Raw genomic sequence first — 14,209 nt, 5'->3', positions numbered from 1 at the left:
GAATATCATATAGTTGGAATCATAGTGTATGTAACCTTTTCAGATTGGCTTCTTTCACTTAGCAATATGCATCTGGAGCTCCTCCATATTTTTTCCATGGCCTGATAGCTCACATTTTATATTCAAAGAATAATATTCCACTGTGTGGATGTACCACTGTTTGTTAATTCATTCACCTATTTAAGAATATCTTGGTTGATTCCAAATTCTGGCATAAATTCCGAGTTTATGAATAAAGTTGCTTCAAATATTTGAGTGCCAATGTTTGTGTGGACATAAGTTTTCAACTTACTTGGGTAAATGCCAAGGACGGTTTGATTCTATGGTAAGAGTATGTTTAGTTTTCTAGGAAACTACCAAACTGTCTTCCAAAGTGGCTGTACCATTCCCACGAGCAATGAGAGTTACTGTTGCTCCATATTCTTGTCAGCATTTCATGTTGTCAATGTTCTGGATTTCAGCCATTCTAATAGATATGTAGTGGTATCTCATTGTTTTAAGGGCAATTTAATTCCAAATCCTATAGATTAAACCTACAGACATATCTGCATGTAAGCACAAAGTACAGAACTATACATAACTATATTCTGTACCATTTTTAACAGCACAAAATTGGAAATAAACTAAAAGTCCATATTCAGGATACAGGTTAAATTATGGTACTGACATGTAATGAAATCTGATGCAAGGAGTTCAACATTTTCTAGTATTAGTATTTTCCAACTTTATGCAGCTACCTTTCTAAACAAAGTTTGTAATGCTTTACCTTTTTTTTTTAACATCTTTATTGGAGTATAATTGCTTTACAATGGTGTGTTAGTTTCTGCTTTATAACAAAGTGGATCAGCTATACATATACACATATCCCCATATCTCTTTCCACTTGCGTCTCCCTCCCTCCAACCCTCCCTATCCCACCCCTCTAGGTGGTCACAAAGCACTGAGCTGATCTCCCTGTGCTATGCAGCTACTTCCCACTAGCTATCAGTTTTACATTTGGTAGTGTATATATGCCCATGCCACTCTCTCTCTTTGTCCTAGCTTACCCTTCCCCCTCCCTGTGTCCTCAAGTCCATTCTCTAGTAGGTCTGCATTTTTATTCCCGTCCTATCCCTAGTTTCTTCATGATCATTTTTTTTTAAGATTCCATATATATGTGTTAGCATATGGTATTTGTTTTTCTCTTTTTGACTTCACTCTATATGACAGACTCTAGGTCCATCCACCTCACTACAAATAACTCAATTTCGTTTCTTCTTATGGCTGAGTAATATTCCATTGTATATATGTGCCACATCTTCTTTATCCATTCATTTGTTGATGAACACTTAGGCTGCTTCCATGTCCTGGCTATTGTAAATAGGGCTGCAATGAACTCTTTTTGAATTATGGTTTTCTCAGGGTATATGCCCAGTAGTGGGATTGCTGGGTCGTATGGCAGTTCTATTTTTAGTTTTTTAAGGACCTCCATACTGTTCTCCATAGTGGCTGTATCAATTTACATTTCCACCAACAGTGCAAGAGGGTTCCCTTTTCTCCACACCCTCTCCAGAATTTATTGTTTGTAGATTTTTTGATGATGGTCATTCTGACTGGTGTGAGATGATATCTCATTGTAGTTTTGATTTGCATTTCTCTAATGATTAATGATGTTGAGCATTCTTTCATGTGTTTGTTGGTAATCTGTATATCTTCTTTGGAGAAATGTCTATTTAGGTCTTCTGCCCATTTTTGGATTGGGTTGTTTTGTGTTTTTGATATTGAGCTGCATGAGCTGCTTGTAAATTTTGGAGATTAATCCTTTGTCAGTTGTTTCATTTGCAAATATTTTCTCCCATTCTGAGGGTTGTCTTTTTGTCTTGTTTATGGTTTCCTTTGCTGTGGTAATGCTTTAACTTTTTATTTGATAGGTTAGTCCAATGAGCAAGCCAGGCAAGACTGTTTTAACATAGGTATCAGAAAGTAATCAGTCAGGTATACTTTTAAGATGAGTATTTTACTCACACATGCTTTTATACAGATTAGAAATATGCCAACATGTTAGCAATGATTTCTTCTCATTAGACACCTAATATGTTTTTATGCTTCCTTAAACTTTACTTTCCACACTAAGCATAAATTACTTCTATAATCAGAAAAATATATATATGGAACTTTTTAAAAAGATTCTAGTTTTAAGTAAAATTTTAAAATTAAAAGAACAATTCCTTCTTAAGCAATATAGAAATATTTTCTATAAACGTGACATTAACATAAAATGAAGAAAGGCATTTCAGATGTAATCAACATCTTCCCAAGAATTTCAAAATGTAATTCTATACCAAAATTAAATTATATTAATTTTTATCCATCAATATCCTTTTTCCTTGTATAATCTCTCATTCTTATGGCTTGACATATACAATCAATATAATTCTATGGTTATTTTACAGGCAGAAGACAATTGTGAAAATATTCTTTTGAACAATTTTAAACATTTTTAATTCTTCTAACATCTTTAATTTCCTTATTCTCTTTCTACTTTTGTTTCTTCCTTTAGAACTGTAATTCTTAACACTTTAGAACCCATCATTTCAGAGAAGACACGTCCTACAACGTTTTTAAATTTCTTTAAAATAGTAGTGTTTTTCACTGATTACCATCAAATATAGATATATTCCCACAGAAAATTCTCCTTCCACAGAATCACAGATTGCAAAGCCTGAAGTAACTTCAAGCAATTTTGTTTCAGGCATGTGAGATATTATCATACCCACTATACAGATGAAGTAAATAACGCCTAGAAAGTTCAGTAAATTATTCAAGGTTATCTAGCTATTTAGTGATGAAAGAGTGAAAAAAAAGATCAGGACAAAGTCCTCGTTTTTCCTTGCAGCACTCTTTCTACTACAATGAAGACCAAGTTATAAATCTCTGAGAGGAAAAGGAATAAGATGGTAACTAGGTCCACAGTATGCTGAGTGATCCTACATCCAGAAATTCCTCCCATCATAGAAATTTCTTCCATGCTTGTTAAAGGCAGCAAGGAACCTAGCAGTATACTCCACCTTGGCCTCAGCTGTCTACAAGTAGACAGCATGAATTCCTCACTGGAAGTTTGTGAAGCCAATATAATTGTATAATTGTAGCACTGAAAATAAGCTACCTAATTTTCCATGTTTATGAGTATATTCACTTAGTAGAAACTATATCAATTAATACATGAGTTCTGTAAAATGAATCAGAGTTCTACTTCTTCAATTCTGTAAAGTAACGGTTTAAAATTGATATCAACAGTAAAATAAACTACATGAAAACAATAATGTAAGACACATCTTAATAGCATAAAGTGATAACACAGCATGTCATCAGACTCCAAGTATTACTGAAAAAAAGGTTTTCCAATGGAAGTTTTTCATTTAACAACAAAAACCAACAGATAAGAAAACAGTGTATTTATATACATTGTTACTAAGGACTATAAACGTATTGCCCCATACAATTCTCATGATTTTAAAGAGTACATACCAACAGTTTTTTGCCGTACTATACTCCTCGCCTTTTCCGTTCCTGGGGAACCAGTGGTTGTTGCACTTCTCTGTCTCATTGGGGCTTGGCCAGGCTGATCACGACTCCATCCTCTAGAAAATGACTTGTCAACTGAAACTTTTTGAAATTCATGTCCCACTCCTAGAAATGCAGATTTTCAATCTCAGTGTACCGTCACCATATCAATAATTTCTTTGAATTATGTGTGCCACTTTGCCTCAGACTCTTAGGTTTACTCATAAAGTAACTAGATAAAATGCTTGCGTACTATAAGGTTTTTCTGAACTTCATTTTCATGTTCCAAAACTGAGGCAGATTTTTAAAAATACAACATCAACAATAAATGATTATAAATCCTCTACCACCCACTTGCTTCATATAGAAGTGAAATATTTGGACAGGCAAAAAAGGATAGAAAATGAGCTAACCAGAATCCATCCTGTGGTGGAAGTTACTCTATCTCTACCTGCCAATAATAGCCACTTGGAAAATAAACAGTCCAGGAAAAAGTAGTTTGGTCACACACTTAGCACTCTGGACTATTGTTAAGTATGAAATGTGACTCAGATGTAATCTCTAGACTGCAACTAATTATTAAGAGTGAAAAATACTAGCAAACCCAGAATTATAAGGACATGTTTTTATGATATAATCACTATGTTACTGTCCCTCTCCAGCTTTTTAACATTAGGCAGGTATATAATCCACATCCAGGGAATGTCTGCTTTTGTTAAAACTAAGAAAATGCTTTTAAAAGAATTTCTCACACAATTCTTTTTAAATAAGAGTAACATGAAATCACCTTCTACGTTTCAATAAAAAATTGTGTATGATAAAAAGGGGGCTTCCCTGGTGCCGCAGTGGTTGAGAGTCTGCCTGCCAATGCAGGGGACACGGGTTCGTGCCTCGGTCTGGGAAGATCCCACATGCCGTGGAGCGGCTAGGCCCGTGAGCCATGGCCGCTGAGCCTGCGTGTCCGGAGCCTGTGCTCCGCAACGGGAGAGGCCACAACAGTGAGAGGCCCGCGTACCGCAAAAAAAAAAAAAAAAAAAAAAGGAAGAGTGTTTTATAACACATTTTGGTTAATTATTAAAAATAAAATATTTAAGATTCTGAATTATTTATGTAACTTTAGCTAGATATGTACAGAATACTTTATTTCTCATCAAAATTACTGTTGAATTTAAGGCTCTTCAAGAACAATTACAAGGTACCCACGTTTCACTGTTGAAAATTTTTAACCTTCAGTGTAAATTAAGGAGGGAATAATTAAGAGAAAATATAACTTTTACCTTCACACCTCTCCCTGGCTTGATTTTCCCAGACCAAATTATTTAAACAAATTTATATGGAGCACCTTTGTGAACAACTCTTACCTTTCCCTTTGTGCTTTTTTTGTTTCTGTTCACTCAGCTTATCCAATGGTAAATCACTGAGATCCAAACTATATAAATTTCTAGCTAAAACTTTAGTTAGTGTCTCCATAGTCAGTGACCATTCAGTGGCTAACTCTTCCCAATAGGTCAACGATGACAATACTGAGAGTAAGTCATCCCAAAGTTCTCGGGAGATGTACACATTTAGATTTGCTTTAATCCAGGCAACTATAAGAGTCTATAAAGACAAATAATCAGAAATAACAATGAAATATATTCAAAATCAATTATTAAAAAATTACACCAACAAGCAGAACTTTAAATCATATAATATCCATGATATCCTTTCTTGGTACATAATACTTATAAAAGTAATTCAAACACTCATTAGTACCTACTATAAATTTCAACAACTGCCAATTCCCAACATTCTGGCATTAGGACAAGTTACCAAAACTGAAAAGAAATCTCCCTAAAGTTTAACTACCCTTCATGCTGCATTATGTTAATGTTAAATAAATGTTGTTTAAAAAGACATAAAAGTCTCCACACTATTAGGTGTTGAAATTATTGAGTAGTTAGTAGTTATTGAACTAAAACAACAAAACCTACATTCTCAAATTAAAGATGGGAATCACTAACTATACAATTTGAATATTCTAAAACCAAAAAAAAGTTACTAGAGATGTATTTAACTTACTGAAATGTGTTTTTGAAAACTTAAACGTAAACTGAAGGATAAAATTAAATTTCATTTTAAAGACACCAGAGGAATTAAAGGTGTTCTGTAACAAATCCAATCACAGAATAAAAAACTTATTCATAAAAGGGCAGAAATTACTGACCAGGCTGTACCCCTGAGACTTTATAGATTTCTACCAAAGATATAATCCTCCTATTGAAGAAATAAGTCACAAAATAAAAGTTTTTCAAAAGTTTAACTCAACCAATTTTACTAAGGAATTCACATAAATTTATACATTAAATATAAAGATAAAAATGACCAGAGTTTATGAAATAAAACAGTAATAACGAGTGGTCCTCCATTCTAGTTTTAAACATTCAGAGTACAAAAAAGTTATTCCATGTAGCAAGCTAAAATTTTACCTTCCAATAGCGCCCACCATTGGGTTAGTTCTAACCATGGCGGTGGGGGTGGGGAACTCATGAAGTCAAGAGGAGTTTAGATAATAAATGTAGCTGGTTTCAAAGACTTATACACTACCATCACAGAATTTTAGGTGAACCAGCATATCTGGGGAAAAAATAATCATTTGAATGGCTACACTAATGGACAAGAATGGGAGCTGAGATAGCTTTTATGCTTGACATTAAGAACCATTTTATCCATGTATTTGTATTTAATGTGTCATCTTTAAAAAAATACTACTTTGCTTTCTATTTTCCAAATAATCCATAATACATTTAAAGTCAGTGCTCTATCCTTAGGGTGGAAAACACAGCATATAATTCCTATATAATCAACTACCACTGATACTTCAAATGAAGACGTGAAGAGAATAAAGTCTTCCAGAATAGCATGGTAAGAAAGAATCGTGATTTACTACTTTTTCTTTACTACAGAACGACTTAAATCTTGTTTTTCTAACAATCCCAGAGACCGGGAAACTCATAATAGAAACAATCAAGCCATTATCATGAAGCCTTCTGGCAGCTTTTTGCAATCATACGTAAGTGTACCACACAGGAGATAAATATAATCAGCTTGTTTTAACACTTTTTTCACAGATCTGATTGATATTTCCTCTATTAGGTTGTGAGCTTGTATGTATGGCAAATAGTCTATTTAGATAAGCAACTTTTATTTGGCTCTACAAAAAATTATTTAATATGAAATGATTTCTGATTTAAAGCTTTCTTCCCAGGTAGTAAGTTCAGGGCTCAATGAGTCTGAAGAAAAAATACATATCTGTCCACCTATTTATCTATTTACTTATTTATTTTTATTGCCTGGAAAAGTGGTCCTGCAAGTCGACCTGCCAAGGTCATATTTTTTTTCCCCTGGAACTGTAGAAAAGCTTGTGATGGCATCTTCAGTACAGACTCCGTGACTCTGAGCAACACAAGCAGCATCTGTTCCCTTAAAGTAAAAAAATTAATTAATGTTTCCTTTTTGCATATGTTTGCTTTTGGTTAATGAATAACTTTCAAATTAATATTTGTTATAAAAATGTTATTACCTTTCAATAACTCAAATACCAAATATCTTTCAAAATTTTAGAATTCTTTGAATATTAAAATATAAAATTCCATTTTATAAATCTATCCCAGCCATTTTTAAGCCATTTCTCAGCCACAATACCTCTCACCAAATAAAAATTTATACAACAGCTGATGAATTGGGAGTGAGAATATGGAGACTGCTCCCATCCCTCCACCCCACAAATCAAATAGTGACCTTAGGGAGCTGTCTGAAGAACACTCATCTGTCTATACAATACAATTCTACCTTGATACCTGTCCATCTCATCGATCTTTACAATATGGAGAACAACTGCACATCTAGAATTGTACCAGGTTCAATTTCAAAAATTATATGATATTTTAAGGCTAACAGATCACAATGAGCCTGACAAGTAATCAAGAACCATCACTCTATTGCTTCTTTCCATCCTTTTTCGTTTGGCCATCTTTCAATTCTTTATCCTCTTTGTGTACTGCAAGTCAAGCCAACCCTATTATATTATCCTTATCTTGCCTCTTCCTCCTAGATGCTTAATATTAAGACCATAAAACTACCTTATTTGCACCTAATAATTCAAAAACTGATGCAACCACATACAAAAAAAAAAAAAAAAAGTCTGACAAGGGGATTTCAGTTGGGTGTATAGTCAGACTAACAACCTAAGTCTATCAAGCCTCCTCCTCTCTGGCTTATTTGCAGGCCCATTCTAGGCATAGCAATATATGGGACAGTCCATGTGAAAAATGCGGCAGAGGCAGCAAGAAATCCCAGATCTAATATCATGGTTTTTCTGGGAAGTAAGTGCAGAATTAAATATAAAAGTATCACTCAAACAAACACCAAACAAACGTATGCATTCAACTCATAAAAATCAGAGGTAACATGTTTGTAACCTTAGGCTTCTAGCTTCACTATATGAAATGAAAAGCCATTTAAAGTCAACCACATAGTCAATAAAGAATAGGTTTTCCAAATAAATCTTTCTGATTTGTGATCAAACCATAATTCACTCATATATTATTAGATAACTTTTCACTCTGTAATACAATAATGATTTTAATTCATAAAGTCTTATAAATTCAATGTAAATATGTGAGAAATCTTTCATAATGCTATGACTTCAAGGGAACTTATAAAATTTTTAAAAATTCTAAAATTGTGTTCCACATAGCAAGTCTCTCACTTTAACCTGGACCAACAGCATTGATTAAAAGCATATAAAAAGAAAAAAAGGGGAAGGACTAACAAAAGAATGGTCAGTAGGACCACAGTTCAAATTTATGCTGTGTGAACAATGATAAATTACTTAATCTCTTTGTGCCTAAGAATCACCATGTAAAATTATCTACCTCATAGGGTGCTACAAGGATTAAGAAAGAAAACAGATATAAAAAGATTAAAAAGATACCTGACACAGAAAAAGTGCTCCAAATCAGTTAATAACTACTTCTAGATGTAATTATATCAATATTATGTTAATCAAAAGTTTTTTCAAAATAAAACCATTTTCCCATATGTAACAAAACACCAGGTAGGCATATTCTTTGACTAAGTACCCCCAGTCTTTAAGAATGACTCAAAAGAGGAAAATTGCATACATACAAAGATGTTCATTATCCTTCCCTCCTCCAACAACAAAATAAGTAACTACATATCCAGCAACGGGTGATTAGTTAAGAAAATTATGGTATATACATATGGCATAATACTATGTGACTGTGTGTGTGGTTTGGTGAACCAGATGTTCACCAAAGGGCAAACAATAATTACCTCTAGAGAGTGAGCTATCGGGCAACTTTTATTTTCTTTTTAAAACTTTTCTTTGTTTGAATTTTACAATGAACATGTATCATTTTTATAGAAACCGAAGAACGGCTCTTCTCATCTCTCTAAAAGGCCTCTTTTTTCATTCAATTAAACAAATATTTATAGAGTATCAATAATATATGATACTATGTTAACAAATGTAGGAAATATAAAAACAAGACAATCAGTATATATACCTTTCAGGGCATCTCAATTCAGTGAGGTAAATGGACATTTTACAAGTAATTTAGGAACTAAGACAATTTTGACAAGATCTACAACAGAGGTACAAATACAGAATGAAAGGAAGTGAGCTGAAAAAATAAGGCTATGTGGAAAAAGGAAGGTAGAATCTAAAGACAGTTATGGTAACAATAGAAAAAGATGACAGGAATCAGACACTCTAAAGAAAAGTTCAGACTGTGCTCGAGAGACAGCAATTTGATAAAGCTGGGAGGTAGGATCTCATTCTGCAGGGTGGAGCTTAGGCTTGAGATAGGGCTAGAAAAATACTCAGGAGCCTGACTGTACAAAGCCTTGAATGCCAGGTTGAGGAATCAGGCATTTCATACATTCAGTCATTTACTTATTCATTCATTCACCCATATAAATTCATTTATTCATACATGCATGCCAGTATTCATTCCTGGGAGTGGCGGGCAGTGGGGGAGGCCATCACATGCCCACTTTAGAAAGATAAACAAAGGCATCTTGTGGCAGTTTGATCAAAGATGTTCGAGATAAAGTGAAGGAGACCACTGTGTCATCATGATTATTACATAAAATATTATATTTATTCACTCATTCATTCAATAATAGAAGCCTGTACAATATTGTTACAAGCCCTCTTCACAGGTACTATTCCTCTAGAATTTACTATGCTCATATACACAATAAAAAAAAAAAGATAAGTATTTTTACCAAGTCTTTTTGTCCATTGATACTTGCACAACCATGAACCGATAAATGTTAAGAATTCGTTTACACATATCTGTGTGCTCATCCAGAAGATTTTTTATCTCATTTGCAGGTTCAAGAAGAAATATGTTCGAGGAGTTTATAATAAACACCTAAGATAAAAGAAATCATTAGTGATTCGTTACAGAATTTCAATGGGAAATTACTTATTCAAAGGGAAAACAACTCAAGATGCTGATCACTAGGTGATCTACAGCAAACTTAAAAGCATTAGACTGTAGGTTAATTCTAACCCTGCTTCTACCACCAGCTTAATATTGGAAATTTAAGCTCATTAAATCTATTTTTATGTTTACCTAGACAAATATAAAGTTACTAGTAGGCACCTGAAAAAAATAAGCCAAGTGAAAAACAGCATTTTTTAAAAGTGAGGGCGCTTTAATATAACAACCTAATTGTCGTCATAAAATGAAAAGAACAATAAAAATTAAAAATCGTTTAGGATAAAAGATGATACCTCAATCAAGATGGACTTTCTGAATGAGGTGTTCAACACCATCTATTCTCTTTTTTCATGTTTATTGACTATGTGTGCATATCTGTTTTGGTAATAACAGACTGCATATTATTATAGTACTACTAATCAGGGTTCATCAATATGTATCTTTAATTAAATTCATTATAATCAAATCATTAATTGTATTGTGTTACTGAGGAGAAAGTTGTTATAATGGTGACAGGTATGTGCAAAGGTTTTCAAAGACACTTTGGAGGAACAGAACATTACATCTATTGTGAACCTAGGACATTTACATCTTCTACACCCATAATTCTGATTTAAATCCCCTGGATGAACTCCATGGCAAAATACAGTTGTAAAATCATGTGAGAAAAGAACATTAAGCTAACTTTAAAATTGGGAAAAGAGCTGACTCTGTAAGTCTAACAACACTAAGAAAAGCAAAAAAGAGGCACAAATAACATTAGAAATAAAATACGGACATACCTACATAGCCAGTAGAGAATTTTAAAATGATAGTTCAGTGAATAACTTTATGTCAATAAAATTGAAAATTTAAAAAAATGGATTATTCTTTAGATAAAACATAAATAGCCAAAACTGACTCAAGAAGGAATACAAAAGACGTATATATCGATACCATAAAAGAAAGTGAACTGGTAATCAAGGTATCCCTGATCCATCCCTAAACACCAGGCCTACACTGCTTTATAGGCAGAGTTTTGCCCAGCCTTCCCAGTAGATGATCCCTATTTTACACAAGCTGTTTCAGAGACAAATAAACTACCCAATTTATTTTTATAAAACAATAATCCAGTTATCAAAACCAGACAAGGACTACATAAGAAAAGTAGAGACCAATATCACTTATGAACATATAGACAAAAATCTTCAAAAAACAGCAGCAATTCAAATTGATCAAAATATAATACTTTATGACCAAGTAGTTATTTACCCCAGAAGTGTAAGGATGCCTTGACACTGGAAAAGTCTATTAATATACTATATCCTATCAATAGATTAAAATGGAAAAAAGTAGGATCATCACAATGCATAAAGAAAAAGCATTTAGCACTTATTCATTTTTTTTTTAATTTAGCAAACTAAGAAAAAAGGTAAAATTCCTTAATCTGAAAAAGAATATTTATCAAGAACTACAGCAAATGTTATAACAGCAATTGAACCTGAAAAGTTCTGCCTGAACCTGAGACATTTGGAAGCAGTGCCAAAAGCCAAGAACAAGACAAGGGTACTCAATATCACCTCACTGTCCCGGGAAACCCAGTAAGCAAAGGTGGCAGGGAGCAGAGAATGGATATAAATATGGGTGACTTAAAAAAGGAAAAGCAAAGCTCAATTATGTAGCAACATGGAAGAAAACCGTTCCAAAGAAAAGGAAAAGCAAGTTTAAAGGACCGGTGAGAGCCGGCCTAGCATATCTGAGGAACAGCAAGAAGTACAGAGTGAAGTGAGGAAGGGGAAAAGCAGTGGGAGATACGTTGAGAAACAGCCAGAGCATGTGAAGCAGAGCTTCTCACACTGCCAGTGGTGAGGGAACAGGTTTCCCCCCCCAAGTCTTACAGAACAATCCTATTATAAAATACAATTTAAAAAATGAATAGGTAAAAAAGGAAATGAAAAAAAGACTTTTCATCAGAATCAAGACATTAAATGACTTAGTTTCTAAACTCTCGCTCTCAATTTTGTAATTACCTTGTGGACCAGCACTAGTCTGTGGACCACATTCTGAGGAGCAATGACGTAAAGGCCTGATAGACCATTGGGAAGAACTTTGTTTTTATGCTTAGTGATAAGGAAAAGCCACGAGAGGGTTCAGAGCAGAAAAATAACATGATCTGACTTACATTTTACAGGATCCCTCTGGCTACTGTGTTGAGAATATACCAGGATGATGGATGGGCAAGACCAGAAGCAAGAATACTAATTAGAAATTTATTGCAATAATCCAGATGAAAGATTACTCAGGCTTGAACACAAGAAGTAGTGTGAGTGCTGAACAGCAGTCAGATTCTGCATACATTTTGAAAGTTGACAGGATTTGTCGTCAAATTAGATATAAGATATAGAAGAAATATAGGAAATTAGATGGCCTGAGCAACTGAAAAACAGCTGCCATCAAATGAAGCGAGGAAAACTGCAGGAAGAGCATGTTTGTTGAACAAGGTGAGAAGCCAAGTTTTAGACATGTCAAGTTTGAGGTATCTATTAGATATTCAAGTGAAGATGCCAACTTGGCATTTGAGTATTTGAGTTCAGGACTCATAGAGTTCAGATAAGAAGTCTCAGACTAGAGATAAAATGTAGAAGTTGCAGTATATAGATGACACTTAAAGCCATAGGAATGGATGAGATCAACAAGTGAGTAAGTTTACATAGAAAAGAGATCTGAAAGCTGATTCCTGGGCACTTCAACATGAAAAGTTGAGAAATATATTGAAAAATCAGTATTAAAAAAAAAAAAAATCTGAGAAGAGGCCGGTGAGTTAGGAGAAACACAGGAGGGTATGCTACTCTGAAGGCCAGATGAAGGGTTTCAACAGCGAGGGAATGATCTACTCTGTAGAATGCTCCAGACAACTCTAGTAAAATTAGGATTGAAAAACATCCATTCGATTTAACAATGGGGAGGTCACATGTGGCCTTGACAAAAACAGTATAGTTTAAAAAAATGAATGAATATAATGAACTAAAAATCAATAACAAAAAGACAAACAATCCAAAAGAATAATGGAAAAAGCATATTAACAGGCCATTCATACATGAGAAAAGATGCTCAATTTCAGTAGTGATGAAGGAAAAGCAAACTGAAACAGGGAAACAAAAACTAAGAAAAAATGAGACAACATTTCACACACACAGGAGCAGCAAAAATTAAAATCTGACTATACAAGTAATGAGGAAGATATAAGGAAATGAGAACTTACAAGCACTACTAGACAGAATGTAAATTATTATAACCATGCCGGAGAACAATTTGGCAATAACAGTAAAGTAAAGCTGATAATGTACAAATGCTCCAACCCAGTAATTCCACTTCTATGTATATATCCTAGGGAAATTCTCCCACATGTGCCCAAAAATACATATATAGCATGTTTAATGTAGCATTATCTGGAATACTGAGAAACTGGAAACAAAAAACCATCAACAAAAAAAGGAATAAATATGAAATAACCATAAATTGTAATATCACAAAGTACTTTAAAATGAATTAACTATGGCTATGTATCAACAACAAATCTCAAAAACATAATGGTTAATGCAAAATGTTGCAGATGACAGTACACCATGACACAATTTATATAAAGTTTAAAACTGTCTAGAAAAAAAAATGTAGTGTTTATCAATATATTATGAAGTGAAATGAAAGTTAAGGGAAAAACAAAATTAATATGGCATAATGATAATTAATAAATGTGGGTGGTGAGTTCATTACATTTTAAAAATTACACTGAAATACTGAATTTTGTATTTGAAATATTTAATGATTTTTATTTTATTTTTAAAAAATAACAAGTGATCTACCTGCAAAACTGCTTGGGCACCAGCTCGTATGTTTTGTTCTATGGCTTCTTCAGAAGCATTATGAAGAACATCTTGGTAGGTGCCATTTTTTGCCCAAGTGGAATTTCGAACATGATCGGCAATACTGGTCCCATTTTCCTGAAGCAAAATATCAAGTTTTTAATATATCATCAATTAAGAATGCTGTGACAAGTCAGTAAGCTGAAGAAGTAAACTGGAAACTACTGGGTCCCTCTGCTAAACATCTTCTCAAAATAGAACATACCCTATTTGACTACAAAAACAACGCATAGGTGCACTGTAAAAAAG

General features: G+C 33.7%; 1 protein-coding gene across 2 annotated transcripts in view; it reads right to left on the bottom strand.

The window, feature by feature from the left end:
• Nucleotides 1–14,209, bottom strand: part of RALGAPA1 (Ral GTPase activating protein catalytic subunit alpha 1) — a 220,947-nt gene that overhangs the window by 125,062 nt on the left and 81,676 nt on the right. For both annotated transcript variants that reach the window (XM_060143467.1, XM_060143474.1), the window contains exons 12-16: nucleotides 13,901–14,038; nucleotides 9,838–9,986; nucleotides 6,876–7,005; nucleotides 4,905–5,142; nucleotides 3,508–3,669 (exon numbers count right to left, since the gene is read on the bottom strand). In XM_060143467.1, the coding sequence (XP_059999450.1) occupies nucleotides 3,508–3,669; nucleotides 4,905–5,142; nucleotides 6,876–7,005; nucleotides 9,838–9,986; nucleotides 13,901–14,038 (817 nt within the window). The remainder of the gene's footprint in view (nucleotides 1–3,507; nucleotides 3,670–4,904; nucleotides 5,143–6,875; nucleotides 7,006–9,837; nucleotides 9,987–13,900; nucleotides 14,039–14,209) is intronic.

The sequence above is a fragment of the Lagenorhynchus albirostris genome, chromosome 1 (assembly GCF_949774975.1).
Source record: "Lagenorhynchus albirostris chromosome 1, mLagAlb1.1, whole genome shotgun sequence".
Taxonomy (NCBI): Eukaryota; Metazoa; Chordata; class Mammalia; order Artiodactyla; family Delphinidae; genus Lagenorhynchus; species Lagenorhynchus albirostris.
The sequence above is the reverse complement of the archived record's forward strand: the minus strand, read 5'-3'. Positions and strand labels throughout refer to the sequence as shown.